At 40.7% G+C, this 18,574-nt stretch overlaps 3 protein-coding genes across 3 annotated transcripts; 1 reads left to right on the forward strand and 2 right to left on the reverse strand.

The window, feature by feature from the left end:
* The first annotated feature begins 57 nt into the window (after positions 1 to 57).
* Positions 58 to 4,979, forward strand: sprn2 (shadow of prion protein 2). The gene is made up of 2 exons (XM_046387932.1): positions 58 to 1,434; positions 3,741 to 4,979. The coding sequence occupies exon 2, from the start codon at positions 3,752 to 3,754 to the stop codon at positions 4,271 to 4,273; it is 522 nt and encodes a 173-aa protein (XP_046243888.1). The 5' UTR covers positions 58 to 1,434; positions 3,741 to 3,751; the 3' UTR covers positions 4,274 to 4,979.
* A 5,101-nt stretch (positions 4,980 to 10,080) lies between these two features.
* On the reverse strand, positions 10,081 to 11,899 carry LOC124058541 (loricrin-like). Its single transcript, XM_046387938.1, has one exon. The coding sequence runs from the start codon at positions 11,428 to 11,430 to the stop codon at positions 10,081 to 10,083; it is 1,350 nt and encodes a 449-aa protein (XP_046243894.1). The 5' UTR covers positions 11,431 to 11,899.
* A 3,832-nt stretch (positions 11,900 to 15,731) lies between these two features.
* Positions 15,732 to 18,371, reverse strand: prnpb (prion protein b). The gene is made up of 2 exons (XM_046387933.1): positions 18,335 to 18,371; positions 15,732 to 17,670 (listed from the first exon to the last, which is right to left on the reverse strand). Exon 2 carries the CDS (start codon positions 17,661 to 17,663, stop codon positions 15,828 to 15,830), a length of 1,836 nt encoding a protein of 611 aa, XP_046243889.1. The 5' UTR covers positions 17,664 to 17,670; positions 18,335 to 18,371; the 3' UTR covers positions 15,732 to 15,827.
* Between the last annotated feature and the right edge of the window lie 203 nt (positions 18,372 to 18,574).

The raw sequence follows: 18,574 nt of genomic DNA on the forward strand, positions 1-18,574 counted from the left end.
AGCACAATGCGTACTCTGTCCAAAGATAACAGCATCCACCACCCACTAATAAAGCTCACTAATTAAGACGTTGAATCTCATTTGATTTAATCTGTACAAAAACTCAAGTGTTAAAATGACATGTGTTTTAACGGGGCTTTATGTGCCAAAAACTATTTCTCAGTGTGGACATAATTGGTGCATGACCTTGCCCATTATACAGCAATTTGTCATCTTTTACACTTTGGTTTTTAATCAGGGATTAAACAAAGAGAAAAAAAAACATGTCAATTACTGAGTTTTAGCATCCTGGTTGGTGGATTTTGTTTCCTTTGTGGAGAGCCAGGCTAGCTGTTTCATCCCGTTTCCACTGTTAGATAACCAGCTGTCAGCCGTAGCTTCTTTATATTTACCATAATGACATGAAAGTTTTACAGATGTTTTCATCAAACTCTCGACAAATAATAAATGAAAAGCATTTAAGCTTGTTTTCTCAAAATAAAAAACTAAGCAACAATAAAACAACAAAAAAAAGCAATAATTCCTCACACAATGACTCCTGGTATAGGGATCAGACATTGGATGGGTTCCAGACTGGTACAAAACAATATATATATAAACAACAACAGTTTGTGACACAAGAAGCACAACACAAGACTGTGAATTACGCTGATGAGCTCTGAAGAATGTTACGAATATATGAATGAGCATTTAAAAGCAGTGCAGTTTATGTCCACATGCTCAGCACTTGCTATGTGTCTATGTTTCTCTGTTCAGTATTTCATTGTTCTTAAGAAGGTCATCGAGTGTGTGTGTGTGTGTGTGTGTGTTTGTGTGTGTGAGAGAGAGAGAGCCTTGAAAGTGTGCATGTTGTATTGTTAGTCATTCTTACCTGCTTTTGTATTGAGTATTTTCCAAATGACCGAAGGAGCTTTTTTCTTTAAGAATTCATGTCACCACTTGGAAAAAGTAGGCTTCATTTCTTTCAATGATTGTTATTTAATAATAATAATAATAATAATAATAAAGTTGGGTAGTGAAAATGTGTACATACGTTTCTTTGAGGTCAGTAACATGTTATATAATGGTGTTTAAATCTTGTGTAATTTAACATACATACAGCAGTTGTCATCGTGGAAGTTTCGGGAGAGCTTGTGAAGTGTTCTGGCTTATTCACTCAGTGGACGGTAATGAAGACACACGCCCACACACACACACACACGCGGGTATTTATGTCTGAAGGTACAGCAGCTTACAGCACACTCAGCCAATGAGCAGGTGTGAGATTGATTGATCCCCTCCGTCTGACCCAAGCTGTCTGGAGGGTGACAGGTTGGCCTTGAAGCACACTTCTTACTGTCAGAAGAGTCTGAGCTGCGGACGGACGCTCTCTGCTGTTTCCTGTCACGAGAGGAACGTCGGCCGTGCTGCTGCTGCTGCTGCTGCGCTGAGCAGGTGAGAACATTTATTCTGTCAAGTTCAGAAGGTTGGAACAAAAAGTCTACTCGGTTGTTTTCGTGAATGCATTTCCCTTAGTTGTCGATGCGATGCTATTTAGCGTCTCCTCGGCTGCGCAAACGAGGGTCTGGCGCTAAAAAGCACAGTTAATAAGACACACATCGCGGTGCTCCAAATTGCCTTCGCGTTCTCAAAGAGGTGGTTCGTCTTCATTGTGTGGGCTCCTGTCGCTGTAACTCGAGAGTCAGTGGATTATTGTGAAACTAAGTGAGCCAGTGTAAATATAGCGCAACTCATCTTTTAAGAGGACGCAGATTAGATTGCGCGCAGTTTGTTGACTGCAGGGCTAATGATGTCACTGGCCGTCGTCAGTGGAAGAGCTATTAAAATTGTTTACTCGAGCAAAGACGCCGTACGTGCATACAAAATCCTCCAAAATCCTCCAAGAATTAACTTACAACTTAAAGTCCTGCATCAAGAATTTAATTCATTTAAAAGCCGCAAAATATATTATGTATTTACTGTACCATCATTGATAGCCTATATTAATATATAAACATTATTTTAGTGTTACAGGTGGTCAAGATGAAGGCGACTGGAACTGCTTCATACACTGTTGTGCACGTTTTAATTAAAATTAATCATATTTTATAATCTGATCATATATTTTTAATATGTTAAACCTTAATCTGAAATGTAGCTAATAAGTCGCATAAAATGAAACCCCTCAAATTAAGTAATAAGTAAATATTTTTTTTTTTAAAAAAGGAACCATTTACTTACTTTTCACCACTGCATATTGTCGTAACATTTTGTAAAAAGAAAAAATATCAGCAATTTAAAGAAAAGCAAGTCGACAAACTCAAATATTTGCATTTTCATAATATTTTTATTATTACCAATTAACGTTATTATTATTAGAAGAAAAAAGTATTTGCAGTAGTTGTATATCTAACTCAATGTTTTACATTAGTTATATCACTTCGTTTTAACGGTATATATTTGCAATTTGTGTTTAGATGTAAACACACATATTAAATATGCATTTAATGGTAAAAAATTATCACATTACACAGTGTGTTTTTATTACGTATGCTGTACATACATCATGTATAACATTATACGGCTTACTTTAATGTTATTTTGGTATAGGGAATCTATTTATACTTATACTCTAAATACCGTGATACACACCTTATGGCTGCCAGGGATGCAATACTTGACTTCTGCACAATTTATAAGACATATACGCTGTATGCAGCTATGCGATATCAATCAATGAATCAGCTTCTTTCATTTGTATTCATTTCGATACTTATCTGTTTTTCGATCCCTTTTTGCATGCATCCCTTCTTGTGCTGCTCTATCGTGAATTGTGTGATCTTATTTGTTCTTGTGTGTTGGGGTTAAAAGCTGAGAAAGCTCATATTTGATGCTAACAGTCGTGCGCTGGTGCTGAGACCACAGACCTAAAGCCAGTTTGCAGCGATTATGAAAGTTGTCTGATCCCAGGTCAGCGGCAGTGTTCAGTTGTGACAGTGCTTGTGTAAGATGTGCTTTTTCAAAGCTGGATTAAGAGCTGTGATCTGTACTGCTCTTTATTTATCACAGACGTAAAAATACCACGCAGCAGGACTAAAGCTATACGATGAGAACATCTCATCAGTCTATTTATAAGTAATGTATGCCTTCGAAAACCAGTATAACCAATTACGTGTAAGCACTAAGTACGTATGTAAGTACCATTTGGGTTACTTATATTTAGTTGTCGTATTAGTATTTGCATAGTATGCTGAACTTTTTCCTCCAGTGTACAAGTTACAAATATATGATCAGCTTGTGGAAATACGTGATACAATTTTATAGATTAAACCAATATATTTGTAAGAATACAAAACATAAAGTTTCACCTCAACCAGTATACAGTATTTCCATTACATCAATAATATAGCAAAAATGTAATATTACAATGGTTTTTTAAAGTTTAACAGTGATTACAGTTTCTACCTCATGCTCCGGTTTTTAATACTGCTTATATCCTGTGATTGTTCTTATTTTCCAGAATATTGATGCATTGTATATAGCTGTTTTTATTTTACTTACATTTTTTATTTATACTTTTTCCACTCCTGTCAGGTACTGAGCAATCCAGAATCAGATGATCATTTCAGTGAAAGCAAATAAGTAATCAACTAAAATTAACAACAGAAACTATAATCTGTTTCTAGTGGTTAAGCAGAAACTTAAGTGTGCTCCAAGAAAAAAATCATGTCTTCAAATTATTCCTTGTTTTACGTTTACAGAATAAAGAAAAATGGTTGGCCTGCAGAGACTCCCCCTTACAGTGACCCTCTGCCTGCTGCTACTCGCAACATTGTTGCCCAGCTCGGAGGCCCGGCGTGGAGGTGGTGGCTTTAGCCGAGGTGGAGGAGGCTGGGGCCGGGGCCGAGGCTGGGGTGGAGGTGGTGGCCAGGTGTACAGACCTGTCCAGAGCAGTGGCCCCAGTGCTGGAAAAATAGCCGGCGCAGCTGCAGCGGGCGCCATAGGAGGATCAATGATTGGTTCTGCCTTGAGCCGCCCTGGGGTTGGGTACGGGTATGGTGGAGGATATGGAGGATACGGAATGGGGTATGGTGGGTATAGAGGATATGGAGGATATGACGGGGGTTATGGCTACCCACGGGGTGGCTATGGCAGGGCTGTCAATGAACCAGAGGGCTCTGGAGATATGGAGTTCTACACTGGAGCATCCAGTGGCCCCATCTACAGCAGCATTATTGTTGTCATCGGCTCACTGATGTCTCTGCTCATGGGCCACTGGGTGGCAGTGATGTAGAGCTGCAGACAGAGCTGTGATCCTTCAAACAGACACGCGTCCTCCCAGGCCTGACTAAAAATGACCCACAACTTGACAGAAAATAAAACTATTTCTGGTTCAAATCCGATCATTTTACAAAGGGAAGCTGTGGCCAATTCGTTTTCAATTTTCAATTTTGTTTTGTTTACTTTAGTGAGCCTCCGTGAGGATAGGAAAAGGAATTTAATCTTTTCAACATATCACTGTGACACCATGCCTCATTGTGTAGGTGCACCGATAAAGATAACCACTTCCTGCAAGAATTTGCCAGAGTTAAGAGATAATTTGTCTTGATGAAATACTAAAACTGCATTGTTTACCACATTCCCATATCTCCTTTTAATGTGGCAAGTCTTTTTATACTTTTGATTGCTGGGGTGATTAACTCTACCTCAAGAAGTCAGGTCAGGGCCAGACTTCAAGAGCAGCTATACACTTCATATGATAATGCCATTTCTCCGTATATTTCATCATAAATTTACCACACTGTTTCACATTCTGTCTGCTCTGCATATCGTTATTTTACAGTACATTTTCGGTACTTTGCTTGTATGTGTATACTTTATCTAATTAAAGTAAACATTTTATGCCATTTTGTAGACTTTTATGCACAAAAGCAAAATGTTCTCCCCTGTTGTTATATAAATAAAATAAATTAGTACAAACATTTTTGTGTTGAATTGTATTGCCTGCATTGTTCTGAGAAGTGACTATTCTGATGCTACCTGCAAAAAATCTACTCGGTCGACATGTTTAGTAACCAGACTGTCAGGAATACTGATAGTTTTGACATTTGATTCTAGACAAAACACCAGTATCCAAAAGCAAAACATGTGGCTACCCCAACTGGGCACTCACCAAAGCCACAAAAAGAACCACCACCAACAATAAAAAGGGCAATAACAGGAAGAGGAGTAACATTGTCATTCCTTATGTATCAGGATTATCAGAAAAACTAAGAAGAATTTTCAACAACCACGACATCCTGGTCCATTTCAAACCAATGATTACACTGAGACAGAAACTGGTCCATCCCAAGGACAAAATCCCCCGGGAAAAACAGAGCAGTATCATATATGCAGTCCAGTGCAGTGAAGAATGCTCAGATCAGTACATTGCTGAAACAAAACAACCACTCCACAGAAGAATGGCACAACACAGGAGAGCCACCTCCACAGGACAAGACTCAGCAGTCCACTTGCATCTCAAGGAAAAGGGACATTCCTTTGATGACAACGATGTCCACATTCTTGACAGAGAGGACAGGTGGTGTGAAAGAAGGGTCAAGCAAGCCACCTATGTTAAGTTGGAAAAACCTTCACTTAACAGAGGTGGTGGACTTAGACATCATCTCTCTTGCACTTACAATGTCCTCCCATCCATACCCAGAAGTTTCACTCCAATCCACATGAAATCCATAAGAACAATGGGCCGTTAACCGGTCATACCCGAACTCATTAAAAAAAAAAGCAAGTGGGCTGAGAGTTTTGTTTTATGGAAAAAATGTTCAAAATTATCACTAATATGCATGCATCATGTCCAGGAAACGTTGTTATCAGTTTTGTCTTGTGATTTCCTGTTTTTATTTTGTCACTACTTCCTGTCTGTGTCTTTTGTCGTCAGCTTTGCTTTTTCCCTTTGTCTGTTTTCCCTCCTTTGGGATTACCTGTCTCCGCCCTGATTGCTTCCACCTGTGCCCTTACCTTGTGTGTGTATATATAGTCCTCCTCTCCCTTTGTCCTGTGCCAGTTTGTCTTGTCCCTTGATGACAGTAGTAGTAGAATAATAGGCTTTCAGACAAGTTAAAGTCCAGTATTAATTGATAGTTGTTTTTTTTTTTTTTATTGCTATTCACTGCTTTCCAACTCCATGACAATCCTCTGAGACAAAAAAAAAGAAAAAAGACACTTGGTTTTTCCTTGAAAAGGTACAATAAATGATAAATAAATACACAGATTAGTCAAAATATGAAAACTGCTAATCAGTAAAGTGAATAACAATGAACATCTCTTTACAATGCATCATTCTGGGGGAAAACTGCCTGGCATTCACATGAATGTTCTATGACGCGTTGAAACTTTTGAATGATTGGTGTCAGAGGTTCGAGTCCTGTGAGTGGTTAGGGTTAGGGTTAGGGTTGAGGTTTGTGCAGTGGGGTTAGGGTTATCCCTAACCCTACCCCTTGGGACTTTGTTGACCCTAACACTCTAACCCTAACCCTTGGGGTTTGTGGGGTGAAATATGGAACTTATGGGGCACTTACCTACCGACAGGACTGTATGAAAGGAGCTGGGGAGTTGGATATTGATTAAGTAGTAGAATGGGCCTGGGAGAACCCTAACCCTACCCCTTGAGACTGTTGACCAGACTTGTTCCAGAGTAAAGCATTCGAGTGGATGCTCACCTGGATTGAAATCTGGGGAGGTTGAAGGCCAGATCTGCAGCTTGAGCTCTGTGTCATGTTCCTTGATCCTTTTCTGGATGTGTTGTGGTGTGGCAGAGGGTACTATTGAAGTGTGAGTAGGGAGGCATTACTATCAAGGAATGCCACTTCCATTTGGCCTGCAGCGGCGTTTATGTGATTGGTACATGTCAAAGAACATCCACCTAAATGCCAGAACTCAAAGTTTCTCAGCAAAAAAAATAAAGAATATTAAAGAGATGATCAATTTGATTCATTCAGTGATGTTTGTCTTGTCCCTTGTGTCAGATAACCAGCATCATCTCCATGCCATTGCCTTTGCCATTGCCAGATCAGATGTTCTATTGATTTTCTGTTCATTTTCTTAACCTAGCTTCAGTATAGTGAGTTTTTGTCTTAGTTTATTGTAGGTTTTTCCTCTGTGAAGAGTGATTTTCAGTTGGTACTTTTGTGGATAAAAACTTTATTCCGAAGCTTTGAGAGTTGCGCATTTGGGTTCTTGTCCATAGTTCAGTCGTGACAGGCCTGATAAATGAGCTAGCAGCTCTATCAGGCTGCAGCGGTGCTTTGATCCAAAGGCTAATGTTAGTATGCTAACATCTCCATAATGACAACGCCAACATTCTATTCTCATACCAACTTTGTTGCGTATGCCAACGAGCAACCATTTGCTCATTAACTTCAAACACAACTGAAGCTGATGGGAACATCATAAGTTTTGAAAGTGTTTTGGTATAAAAGTCTTAACAAACTTAAATTTTGACCTGATGATATTATAAAGTCAGGAGGTTAAAACAATTTATCATCTGAACGAAACTTGTGATAAACCATCCAACAGCTCACCAGGACATTTCACTAAAAGACCACAAATATCAACCTTATTTATGGTGGGGCATGAGAAATCCTTTGAGTAGTATCATCAAATTAATCTCCACCAAAGTTTTTCATTCATTTCATTTCTAGTGCTTGTTTTCAGTCAAAATGACACCTGAACTCTGACCAAGCCTAATTCTAAAAGTAATAAAATAAACATGTACAAGTTAAGATCAGTAAAGGTAATAATTTTATTTGGCGAGACAAGGACAAGATGTAAGTCAAGCAGCACAGTAAATGTGATCTCTCACAGTCATTCACGAATTTAAAAGCGGTACACATTCCTTTTTTATATACATTCAAAGCCAAGATAATGTAGGCTATATTTAATAACACATTAGAAGGCACACTGTGGGATTTTTGATCGCAGAGACTATTCTACAGCCTATAACAATAACAAGTGTTTACTGTAATTGGACTTTAGTGGTTGGAAAGTGTATGGTCTGGGTTTAGTTTCAGTGGTCACGGCTACACTCTAAATGGAGCAATCAAGAGGGAGAAAAGAGTTTTGGGTTGGGCTTATTGTTTACTGGCAAAGCTGTAGTCCCACTGAGGATTTTATACCAACAGGGTAGAGACCACAACAGCTATGTATTGTAGGTAGTTACAATTTGTATTAGAAAAATTTGTATTTGAACTGTATTCATTAAAAACCCCAGAGTGTACTTTAAAGTTGTTTTTTTAAGTCATCTGTTCTTATGATTAGAAGTTACTGTCCAAATCATATGTTGTGTACTGTTGACATATGCAGGCTTAGCAACCATAAACTCAGCTGAAAGTGCAAGATAACATTCAATATGTTTTGGATAGAAATTAGTACATCAGGGGTCTTGCACTATAAAAGCACTTCTGCATTCACGTGTTACCCCACAGTGGGGAGAAAGAGGCAAACACTGTATAAAAAGGAGAAAGGAGGCAAGAATATATAAAATACCAGAAAACATACAACACACTGCACAAAGGAGAGGCAGTACATATGGAAAAATGGTAAGACAACATACAAAACACACAGAATAAACACTTTGCTCACAACACTGCTCTGCATTACAATAGGTAATTTGAGTGTTGGGATAACAACATGCATAGTAGTGTCTACTTAGAAAGTCTAGTCATATAAAATAAGTATCAGCACACATACTAACTACTAACTTCTGTATTTCAGTGGAACCTACATCATAGTTGTCCATTTATGTTTTAAGCTGAGAAGAAATGAGTAGATATAGTCTGTTACATATATTCAGACCGATAGTGCAAAACTTTTCAGCGTAAAGGCTTGATGATAGTAATAGTAGAATAATAGGCTATTAGACAAATTAAAGCCCAGTATTAATTGATAGTTATTGTTTTTCCGATTCACTGCTTTCCAACTCCTTGACAATCCTCTGAGACAAATAAAAGAAAAAAGACACTTGGTTTTTCCTTGAAAAGGTACAATAAATGATAAATAAATACACAGATTAGTCAAAATATGAAAACTGCTAATCGGTAAAGTGAATAACAATGAACATCTCTTTACAATGCATCGTTCTGGGGGAAAACTCCCCGGCATTCACATGAATGTTCTATGGCATGTTAAAACGTTTGGGTTAGGCTGTTTAGGACTATTGGGTTTTGTTTTTTTGCCAGAGTTTCGGGTTCCAGTGCACTAGGGTTAGAGTTGGGGTTTGTGGGGTCAAATATGGAACTTATGGGGCACTTACCTACCGACAAGACTGTATGAAAGGAGCTGGGGAGTTGGATATTGATTAAGTGGTAGAATGGGCCTGGGAGAACCCTAACCCTACCCCTTGAGACTGTTGACCAGAATTGTTCCAGAGTAAAAGATTCGAGTGGTTGCTCACCTGGATTGAGATCTTGGGAGGTTGAAGGCCAGATCTGCAGCTTGAGCTCTGTGTCATGTCCCTTGATCCTTTTCTGGATGTTTTGTGGTGTGGCAGAGGGTACTATTGAAGTGTGGGTAGGGAGGAATTACTATCAGGGAATGCTGCTGCCGTTTGGTCTGCAGCGGCGTTTATGTGATTGGTACATGTCGAAGAACATCCACCTAAATGCCAGGACTCAAAGTTTCGCAGCAAAAAAAAAAATAAAGAATATTAAAGAGATGATCAATTTAATTCATTCAGTGATGTTAATGTTTTGGCTGATCAATGTAAATAAAATAGAACACTTTTTTTTCTGAAACACCCAACACAATCACAGAAAGATGACTTAGTGTTAGTGCCACTCCTTGTCTAAATGGAATTTTAATGGCCATTAATGGACCAGATTCTTCACCACCAGCAAAAGCTCCAAGTATCAGAGTACAGTTAATGGACCACTTGTCTTTCAGAAGAGGAAAAAGGAAGTGCATTTTGTTGAAACACTATGGCTCTCTAGTCTACCTTTTCTCCTTCCTTACCTCGAGTACAGAGTGTGAACTTTCTAATGCACAATGCGTGCAAGCTGTCTGGTGCCAGTCAAGCACATGCATGAGAATTTAATGTCTAGGGCCTCAGTACAGCAGCATTAGCATGTTGCTGTTCAGTACCATCAATGTAGTACTGGTGACCAGAGCAAAAAGCCCTTGCAAGCCTATCTCCAGTCCCTGCACCCCTCCTCTCAACTTTTCAGAGTAAACCATGTACTTCTCCAGGCATCTTCTGACCTTCACCTGTTTGATCAGTGCTGGGTAGCCAATGTCAGCAATGCTGACTGTATCATCATCGTTATCATCAGTAGTGGCTTCTCCTGTATTCAGATTCACAAAATTGGCTTCAGGCTTATTTAGAGGATGGGGAGTTGAAGGTGCAGAGGTCGAGGAGTTGTCTGCTGCAGAGCTGTTGCTCTTAGATGTGTTGTTTCCTGTGCCAGCGTCTGGAGCTGAGGAGACAACAGTAGTTTTTGCTGTGGCAGTGGTAGCTGGTTTGTTGTCAAGCTGTCGATTCCCTGTAGGCAGAAGATCTGTTCTCTTCATGCAAGAGTCCATGAAACTCTCATAGGTTTCAGGAGGATTGCTGTAGCTATCCTCTCGCTCTCTCTCTCGCTCTCTCTCTCTCTCTCTCTCTCTCTCTCCCTCTCTGTAGGTATTGGTATCAGTACTTCTGGTATTAGTTGACTTGGCACCATATTTCTTGTGCATGTAATTGTTGTAGTAATACTCCTCCTGGGGGCTGTGGAAGTTAAAGTGAGGACGGGGGAAGCTTCCTAATCCATAGCCCAGGGCCATTCCAGCCATAGCTCCTCCACCTGCTGCCACCACCGCAGTGCGCCCAAAACCCTTGGATTTATCAGAGGGTAACACGCCCATTGACTGAACTGAGCGGGAAAAGGGAGAGCCACCCCCAACAACATGACCCCCATATCCAAAGCTGCCGCCATAGTGAGGACTCAAGATTCTGTTGTTTGGGTTTTGGTTGATGTATCCACCTGGATAACCTCCAGAACTGCCATAACCTCTATAACCACCTTGACCACCATAACCTCCATAACCTCCATAACTGCCCCGACCACCATAACCTCCATGACCACCACGGCCACCATAACTGCCATGTCCACCATAACTTCCGTGACCACCATAACTGCCATAACCTCCTCCATATGGATTCTGGTTGTGGGAACCTCCTCCTCCTGGCTGATGGGGGTTATTTCCTGAAGTCCCAGATCTGCCTGATCCAGGCTGATGTCCACCATGAGATTGGGAGCCTTGACTAGTTTTGTGGCCTGTATTAGTGTTAGTGTGGCTGCTGCCCCGGTTGGGTGTGGGGCTCTTCTTTGAACCTCCTCTTCCACCTCTGGCATGAGAAAAATGGGTATGAAACAAAAGAAGTGACAGACACAGCACAGACAATGAAATCAGCTTCATCTTCGCCCTGCAGGGAGCCTCAGGGAGCGAAAGGGAAACTAAAGAAAGGGAGAAAAAGAAAAATATTATCACATTATACAGTTGTCTGTCTGTTTTGACTGCAACTTAGACATACAAGATAGCAAAAAAGATGTAATGTAATTGTATAAAATGTAAATAAATCCAGAATGCAATAATTTGCAAATTAACTGTTTTTACCAACAGTGGTTTTCCATAGTGTTCTTGAGCACATGTTTTCGTATCCTGGTAAGTGGGGAACCTCGCCCCATACTTGCTTGTGAATGACTAAGCCTTTCGAAGATAGCCCTTTCATACCCAATCATACTATCTCAGTTTTCAGTTGTGCATATTTTAGGATTAGCTGATTATCACATTGTTTCATTTATCTCTCACTCAAGATTCCAACTTTTTTTGAGACATGGTTGTACCAGAGAATATGCACTTAACATGAGTTTCACTGAGCCCATTGTAGGCCTACTGGAAACATTACAACAGCAGTACAGTAAGTATTTTGGCTGCTGTATTGCATTGTGTTAGCCATGTTTTCTGTTATCTTGCTCTGATAACTCAAGCTAGAAGAAGTGATAAATCAGTAACAGATAGCCAGTGACAGCCTCAGCTTGTTTTTGCACCAATCTAATTAATCCTGTGGTTTCAAAGCAGAGCCGTGTGTCTAAAACAGGGCTCCGGGTGGTCTGAAAGAGCACAATGTGCTGCATGTTACTGAAGATGACCAAATGTTACTCTTTACAATCATCTGTAAATAACACTGTCGCTACACCTGCACACCATAATTGCCAGTAACCATCTGAGGATATAACATTAATATTCAGTGCCAGTATATGGTATATAACAATTGGAACACATTGCATTCACCAGTGAAAACAAATGCCAATACGCCCAATGCTGTATCAGATAAATATGAGATAAAGATTTTGTAAAAAGATGTGATCATTCGTCACCATTTTGAGATTCGTCCTGATTAAGGCACAGTCAATTTCACAACACCATCAGATTATAAGATTTTGTCAACTGTCTTTTATCGTACTGCTTATAGCTACCGCTTTAATATTTCTGGGTGTGTAAGGCTTTTGTGTATTACAAATCAGTGAGTAGGACTGGTTTAGAGTTGTGTTAGACATTTACATGATTTTCACATCATTGTCAAGTAACTTCTATCGAAAATCTAGGTTTTTGTTATGTCACTTTCATGATATGAAATTACACTCACCATGATTGAGATTGATATTTTATTGTTGATTAATCATTTTCGATTATTCATTTATCTTATATAATTGTGATAAATTAAAAGCTCCTAAAGCCCAAAGTGACAACTTTTGATTTCCTGGTTAAATGACTGATCATTTGCTGTAACTATTTGTTAAAGCTATGGTTTTTATCCATATAGTCCACACCCGACCTGATTTGATTAACTCCTTCGTCTGAGTCGATAAAAGATATTGCTATCGGTGACTGTTACAACGCTGTATGACACAACAGAAACACTTATATGATTTATTATTTGAATTTCAAAGAAAATTGCATTCATTCTCTTTAATCAGGGTACAGTTTTCCTCACAGTGCAATCTGTTGTCACTTCCTCGGAGGTTTGTGAATGTTCCTTGCAGTTTCAGGGTTAACTCGGTGGGACACAATGTCCTGTTATTATTTGATGATGGGGACGGACATTCGTGCAACAGTAGGTTAGCCCGCAGCGGAGGATGTCAATGGGGACAGCTGCGAACAAAGCGAGCCAGACCCGGGTTGTTCGTGGAGAGACTACTGTTGACAGACAAGCTGTCTAATCATAGTGCTCTTACCTAAATTTGCCTTCACTTCATTCTGTTAGGATGTGTCGAGCATATCAAGTATAATTTAAACATTTCAATGTAAACATTTGCTATGCCACAGAAAGAGATGGTTGCGTGAGGTTACAAACAAAGTGCATTTCACTTACTAACATCCCAGTATTAAAATGGGATGGGCGAGGTTTCTTAAATTAGCGACAGGAAAAGCCTTACCTTAAGCGATGAGGGTCTGGATGTTTTTCTTTTCCACTTTATTTATTCAGTTGCTGTTTCCAGTGTCGGCGTTTCCTTTTGAGCTTTGTTGTACTTCAAACGTCCCGAGTTTGGAAACTGATCAGTATCTTTTGTTGTAAGGCAGCACAAGTGATGAGAGTCGCACTGAAGCGCAAGATGAGGGCGGCGTTTCACTAACCATATTTTCCAACATCCTCATCCATGGGATGATGTCAGCTTCATGCGGAAAATCACCACACGCAAATTAACAGCCCAGTGAAAAGCTTGTGGGCTACGTTTAATGAATGGTACCAGTGGTCGACATTAAGTAGGCTCATTTGTACTTTAATTAATTACAATGAAAACAGTTATTATAATATACACTTATAGTGGGACGACACAATGTGCTCAGGCAATTACACATCTCAAATCAGCATTTGCAAATGAAATCACAATCAATCATAATCTTAACAAATAACCATTAATTTTGCTACCCGTTTAAATACTTGGTGTGCCATGTGTGGTTTGTCCGGGTGGTGTTGCCGTATCCAGCAGAAGCTGGTGCTGGATTGTTGTGGGTATTTACAAACAACTGAAGTTACCTCTATTTCGTTATTTTCACGTGCATTAAAGGTGGGGAACAATGACACTCCAAGGTTGAATAGAATTTAATCTAGATTATATGGACAAAAGTTATATTTTATTAGCCTACACCAACAGTGACTTTGATAACATTGCACTTTAATAAACATTAACATGGAGTTATTCCTCCCTTTGCAGCTAAAACGGCTACCAAAAATTTGCAGTGTTTCTGAGGGAATTTTTGCCCATTCATGCATTTGTGAGGTCAGACACTGATGTTGGATGAAAAGGTCTGGCTCGCAATCTCCTTTCCAGTTCATCCCAAAGGTGTTTAATGAGGTTGAGGTCAGGGTTCTGTGTGGGCCTGTCAAGTTCTTCCACACCAAACTTCCCCAAACTGTTGTCACACATTTGGAAGCATATTATCCAAAATGTCTTGCTATGCTGAAGCATTTCCCTTCAGTGGAAATGAGGTTCCTAGCACAACCCCTGAAAATAAACAATGTCATTCTGATACCTGCTATCGCAGTGGATGTGGTAACCCATGACTCTAACAGTGTCATGAAAAACCATCAGATAATAAAGTAAATATTCCCAAGAACTCAGTTCTTCAAGGGTCAAAAGTTTTAAATTTAACTAAACCTAAGATGCATTTTCACAATATCAACCAGATACTTTTGGGGTTTCTGTATTATGGCTTTTATGTTTTTATTTTATGTTATTTAACCCATTCAGATCATTGATATCTAGTGTTGTAATCCAGATGACAAAAACTAAAATTCTTGCATTACAGCATTACTGAATATTTAAATCTGTACTTGGTCCTAAACAAATTAGTTTATGTATACATATTATTGTTCCATATAAGCAATGATCCTCAGAAAAATTATTACTGTGTTTCAATCAAAGGTATAATTTCTAGCCACTTGCTGTGAAAACTTAAAAGCTCTCATGCTCATTGACAGCACTGTGTTTTTGTGGGATGAACAGAAAGTGCAAAAAGTTTTAATAACAGCTGAACTCTGGGAGAAGAAATTAGCAGATTGTGGGTGATTTTACGGTGCTTTTAAGAGCCAAACAGAGAGCACAGTTCACTGACACACTCTTCAATACAGATGGCACCACCTGTTGGCCATTGAAAGTTCTGCCCTTGAAACCATAACCTGATATATTTAAAGTGACTTCCTTACAGTAATAATGCTAGATTTAAATGTTTGAAAAAAAGGAGAACAACTTTTAGTGGTTTCTTTATTTCAATATTTTTTTCAAGTCACCCTAACACTCATTTTCCATATTCCTGATTATGTACAAGAGCATTTTAATGCAGTCGCTCATCAGGAAGGAGCCAATTTAGATATCATATGTTTTTTAGGCACAATGTAACTGGTGCCAAAGAGAAAAATAAGCTTTGAGCTAAATGCTAATGCCAGCATTTTAACATGCTCACATTTCTTATATGTTCAATAGGTTAGCATGCAAAAATGTGCTAATTTACTGTGGTTGAAAAGAATGTAATTAGTTTAGCAAGACTTCTTTCATAAACCAAAGTGATGATGGCACTATATGGCACTAGTCACCAGTTATTGAGTTATTTTTGATTGGCAATCCCAAAACTAGGGGATTAAGTTATTCAGTACCCAAAATGTCAATATATCATTCTCTCTCTCTGGGGAACTCAAATATTTACAAAAAAACATACAAATACAAAGTTCCATGCCAATCCTTGCAGTAGTTGTTCAGATAAATTCAGGTCGGATCATCTGACAAATTTATATCACAGATCTTTGTGGGGTGTCAACGCAACAGCATTAGCATGTCGCTGTTCAGTAGCATCAGTATAGTACCGGTAACCATAGCTAAAAGACCTTGCAAGTCCATTTCCAGTCCTTGTACCCCAGCAATGGGGTTGGTCTCCGTCTTTTTCTTCAAATACCTTTCAGAGTAAACCATGTACAACTCTACACATCTCCTGACCTTCATCTGTTTAATCAGTGCTGGGTAGCCAATCTCCACAATGCTGACTGTGTCACCATCATCAGCAGCAGCAGTTTTTCTGAGAATCTGTACAGTTGTAGGCACAGGACTGGCTTCAGACTTGGTCAGAGGGCGGGGAGCTGAAGGAGAAGAGGTTGAGGAGTTGTCTGCTGCAGTGCTGTTGCTTGTAGTTGTGTTGGTGCCAGTGCCAGTGTTTGGTGCAGTGGTAGTTGTGGTGGTTATGGAAGTAGCTGTTGTGGTTGTCGTTGTCATTGTGGCAGTGGCAGCTGGTTTGTTATTTCGCTGTCGATTCTCTGCAGGTAGAAGGTCATTTCTCTTCATGCAAGAGTCCATGAAACTCTCATAGGTTTCAGGGGGTTTGCTAAAGCTGTAGTCTCTGCTGTAGTCATTGGTATCGGTAGACTTGATACCATATTTCTTGTACATGTAGTGGTTGTAGTAATACTCCTCCTGGGGGCTGTGGAAGTGGAAGTGCGGATGAGGAAACCTTCCTAATCCATAGCCCAGGGCCATTCCAACCATAGCCCCTCCACCTGCTGCCACCACCGCACTGCGCCCAAACCCTCTGGATTTTTCAGAAGGAAATATGCCCATTGACTGGACTGAGCGGGAAAAGGGAGAGCCACCCCCAACAACATGACCCCCATATCCAAAGCTGCCACCGTAGTGAGGACTCAAGATTCTGTTGTTTGGGTTGTAGTTGATGTATCCACCTGGATAACCACCATAACTCCCAAAGCCACCTTGACTCCCATAACTCCCATAACCACCATGGCCTCCTCCATAAGGGTAGCCCGGGCCAGCTTGATAGCCCCCGGCTGGGTATGCTGGCTGTTGGGGGAAGCCTCTTTGATTAGGGTAGCCCCCTGGCTGCTGGGGGTAACCTCCTTGGTTCGGGTAGCCCCCTGGCCGCTGGGGGTAACCTCCTTGGTTCGGGTATCCCCCTGGGTGCTGGGGTAAGCCTCCTTGGTTCGGGTATCCCCCTGACTGCTGGGGTAAGCCTCCTTGGTTTGGGTAGCCCCCTGGCTGCTGGGGGTGACCTACTTGGTTCGGGTATCCCCCTGGGTGCTGGGGTAAGCCTCCTTGGTTTGGGTATCCCCCTGACTGCTGGGGTAAGCCTCCTTGGTTCGGGTAGCCCCCTGGCTGCTGGGGGTGACCTACTTGGTTCGGATAGCCCCCTGGTTGCTGGGGAAAGCCTCCTTGGTTCGGGTAGCCCCCTGGCTGCTGGGAGTGACCTCCTTGGTTCGGGTAGCCCCCTGGGTGCTGGGGTAAGCCTCCTTGGTTTGGGTATCCCCCTGACTGCTGGGGAAAGCCTCCTTGGTTCGGGTAGCCCCCTGGCTGCTGGGGGTGACCTACTTGGTTCGGATAGCCCCCTGGTTGCTGGGGAAAGCCTCCTTGGTTCGGGTAGCCCCCTGGCTGCTGGGAGTGACCTCCTTGGTTCGGGTAGCCCCCTGGTCTGCCTGGTTGCTGGGGGTAATCTAATTGATTGAATTGTTTGGGTTGTTTAGACTCTTTGGGGGTCTTCTTGAAGAGATTTATTTTCTTTATAAACCCTCCTCCTTTCTTGGCCAGTGAAAAATGAATATGAACCGAACTAAGGAAAAGACACAACAAAGCTATTACAGCCAGCTTCATCTTTGCACTGTAGAGAGAAGCCAGGGGAAGGCGTGTGAAGAGAACAAGAGGTAGAGAAAATATAGGGTGAAAAGGGTTAAAAAGTCTTGTGTCCTTCTAAAGAACGGTATTTCTGGAAACAGTCAAATTCACACATTTCCACTGAACAGCTCAACAGACACACGCAGCTTTTAAGTACAAGAGAGTAAAGGGGGGGGGGGGTAGCCTACATTAGGCTGCATTATGCTTAACATACATTCATGACATGTTTTTGCACCACACAGCCTTGCCCACATACGATCTAAACATGAGACTGTGGGTCCAATATAGCCGCATGTCAGGCTTAAAATAGCACAGATGTCAGACTTCAAGGTTACTGCGTGTGGCCAAATCTTCCTCTTTCATGGCTCTATACCTTTCTTTCCATACCGTAACCTTTCTCAGCACTCATCACATCAAATCAAATCTGCTTTGTTCTCTAGAAAGTAACCAATAAATATCCCTGACAAGACAGGCACACTGCACTGAATAACAGGACAGTAACAAGATGTGAAAACGTCTATTTCCCATAAGGCTCATGCTATAGAAAGTAATTACGAGACAAATCTATCCATGCACCCTTTTTTGTAAATGTAATATTAACTTTTAAAAGCGTAGCATTCATAAACACATGGATATAGGCTGTTGCTGACCTCGTAACTTCAGTGTCCACAACACCTCCGTTTAACGTTAGATCACGTGTGTGCCCTAACTTCTCGAGCCTCCTGCCCTCCCCTTCTGAATACATAATATTTTTAACCAAACACTCACCCCTCCCGATAAGAGTTCACTTACGATTGGAATCATTTCGTAGGTTCTAATGAAATAGCTTATGACCTGTATAGTAAATCAAATGTTGTCTGAAAGATGGATACACTGTATTATTCTTCTCA

Source organism: Scatophagus argus, chromosome 4, assembly GCF_020382885.2.
Source record: "Scatophagus argus isolate fScaArg1 chromosome 4, fScaArg1.pri, whole genome shotgun sequence".
In the NCBI taxonomy this organism is placed as follows: Eukaryota; Metazoa; Chordata; class Actinopteri; family Scatophagidae; genus Scatophagus; species Scatophagus argus.

Coding starts and splice junctions, on each gene's coding strand:
- sprn2 (XM_046387932.1), top strand. CDS start 3,752: ATGGTTGGCCTGCAGAGACTCCCCCTTACAGTGACCCTCTGCCTGCTG.
- LOC124058541 (XM_046387938.1), bottom strand. CDS start 11,430: ATGAAGCTGATTTCATTGTCTGTGCTGTGTCTGTCACTTCTTTTGTTT.
- prnpb (XM_046387933.1), bottom strand. CDS start 17,663: ATGAAGCTGGCTGTAATAGCTTTGTTGTGTCTTTTCCTTAGTTCGGTT.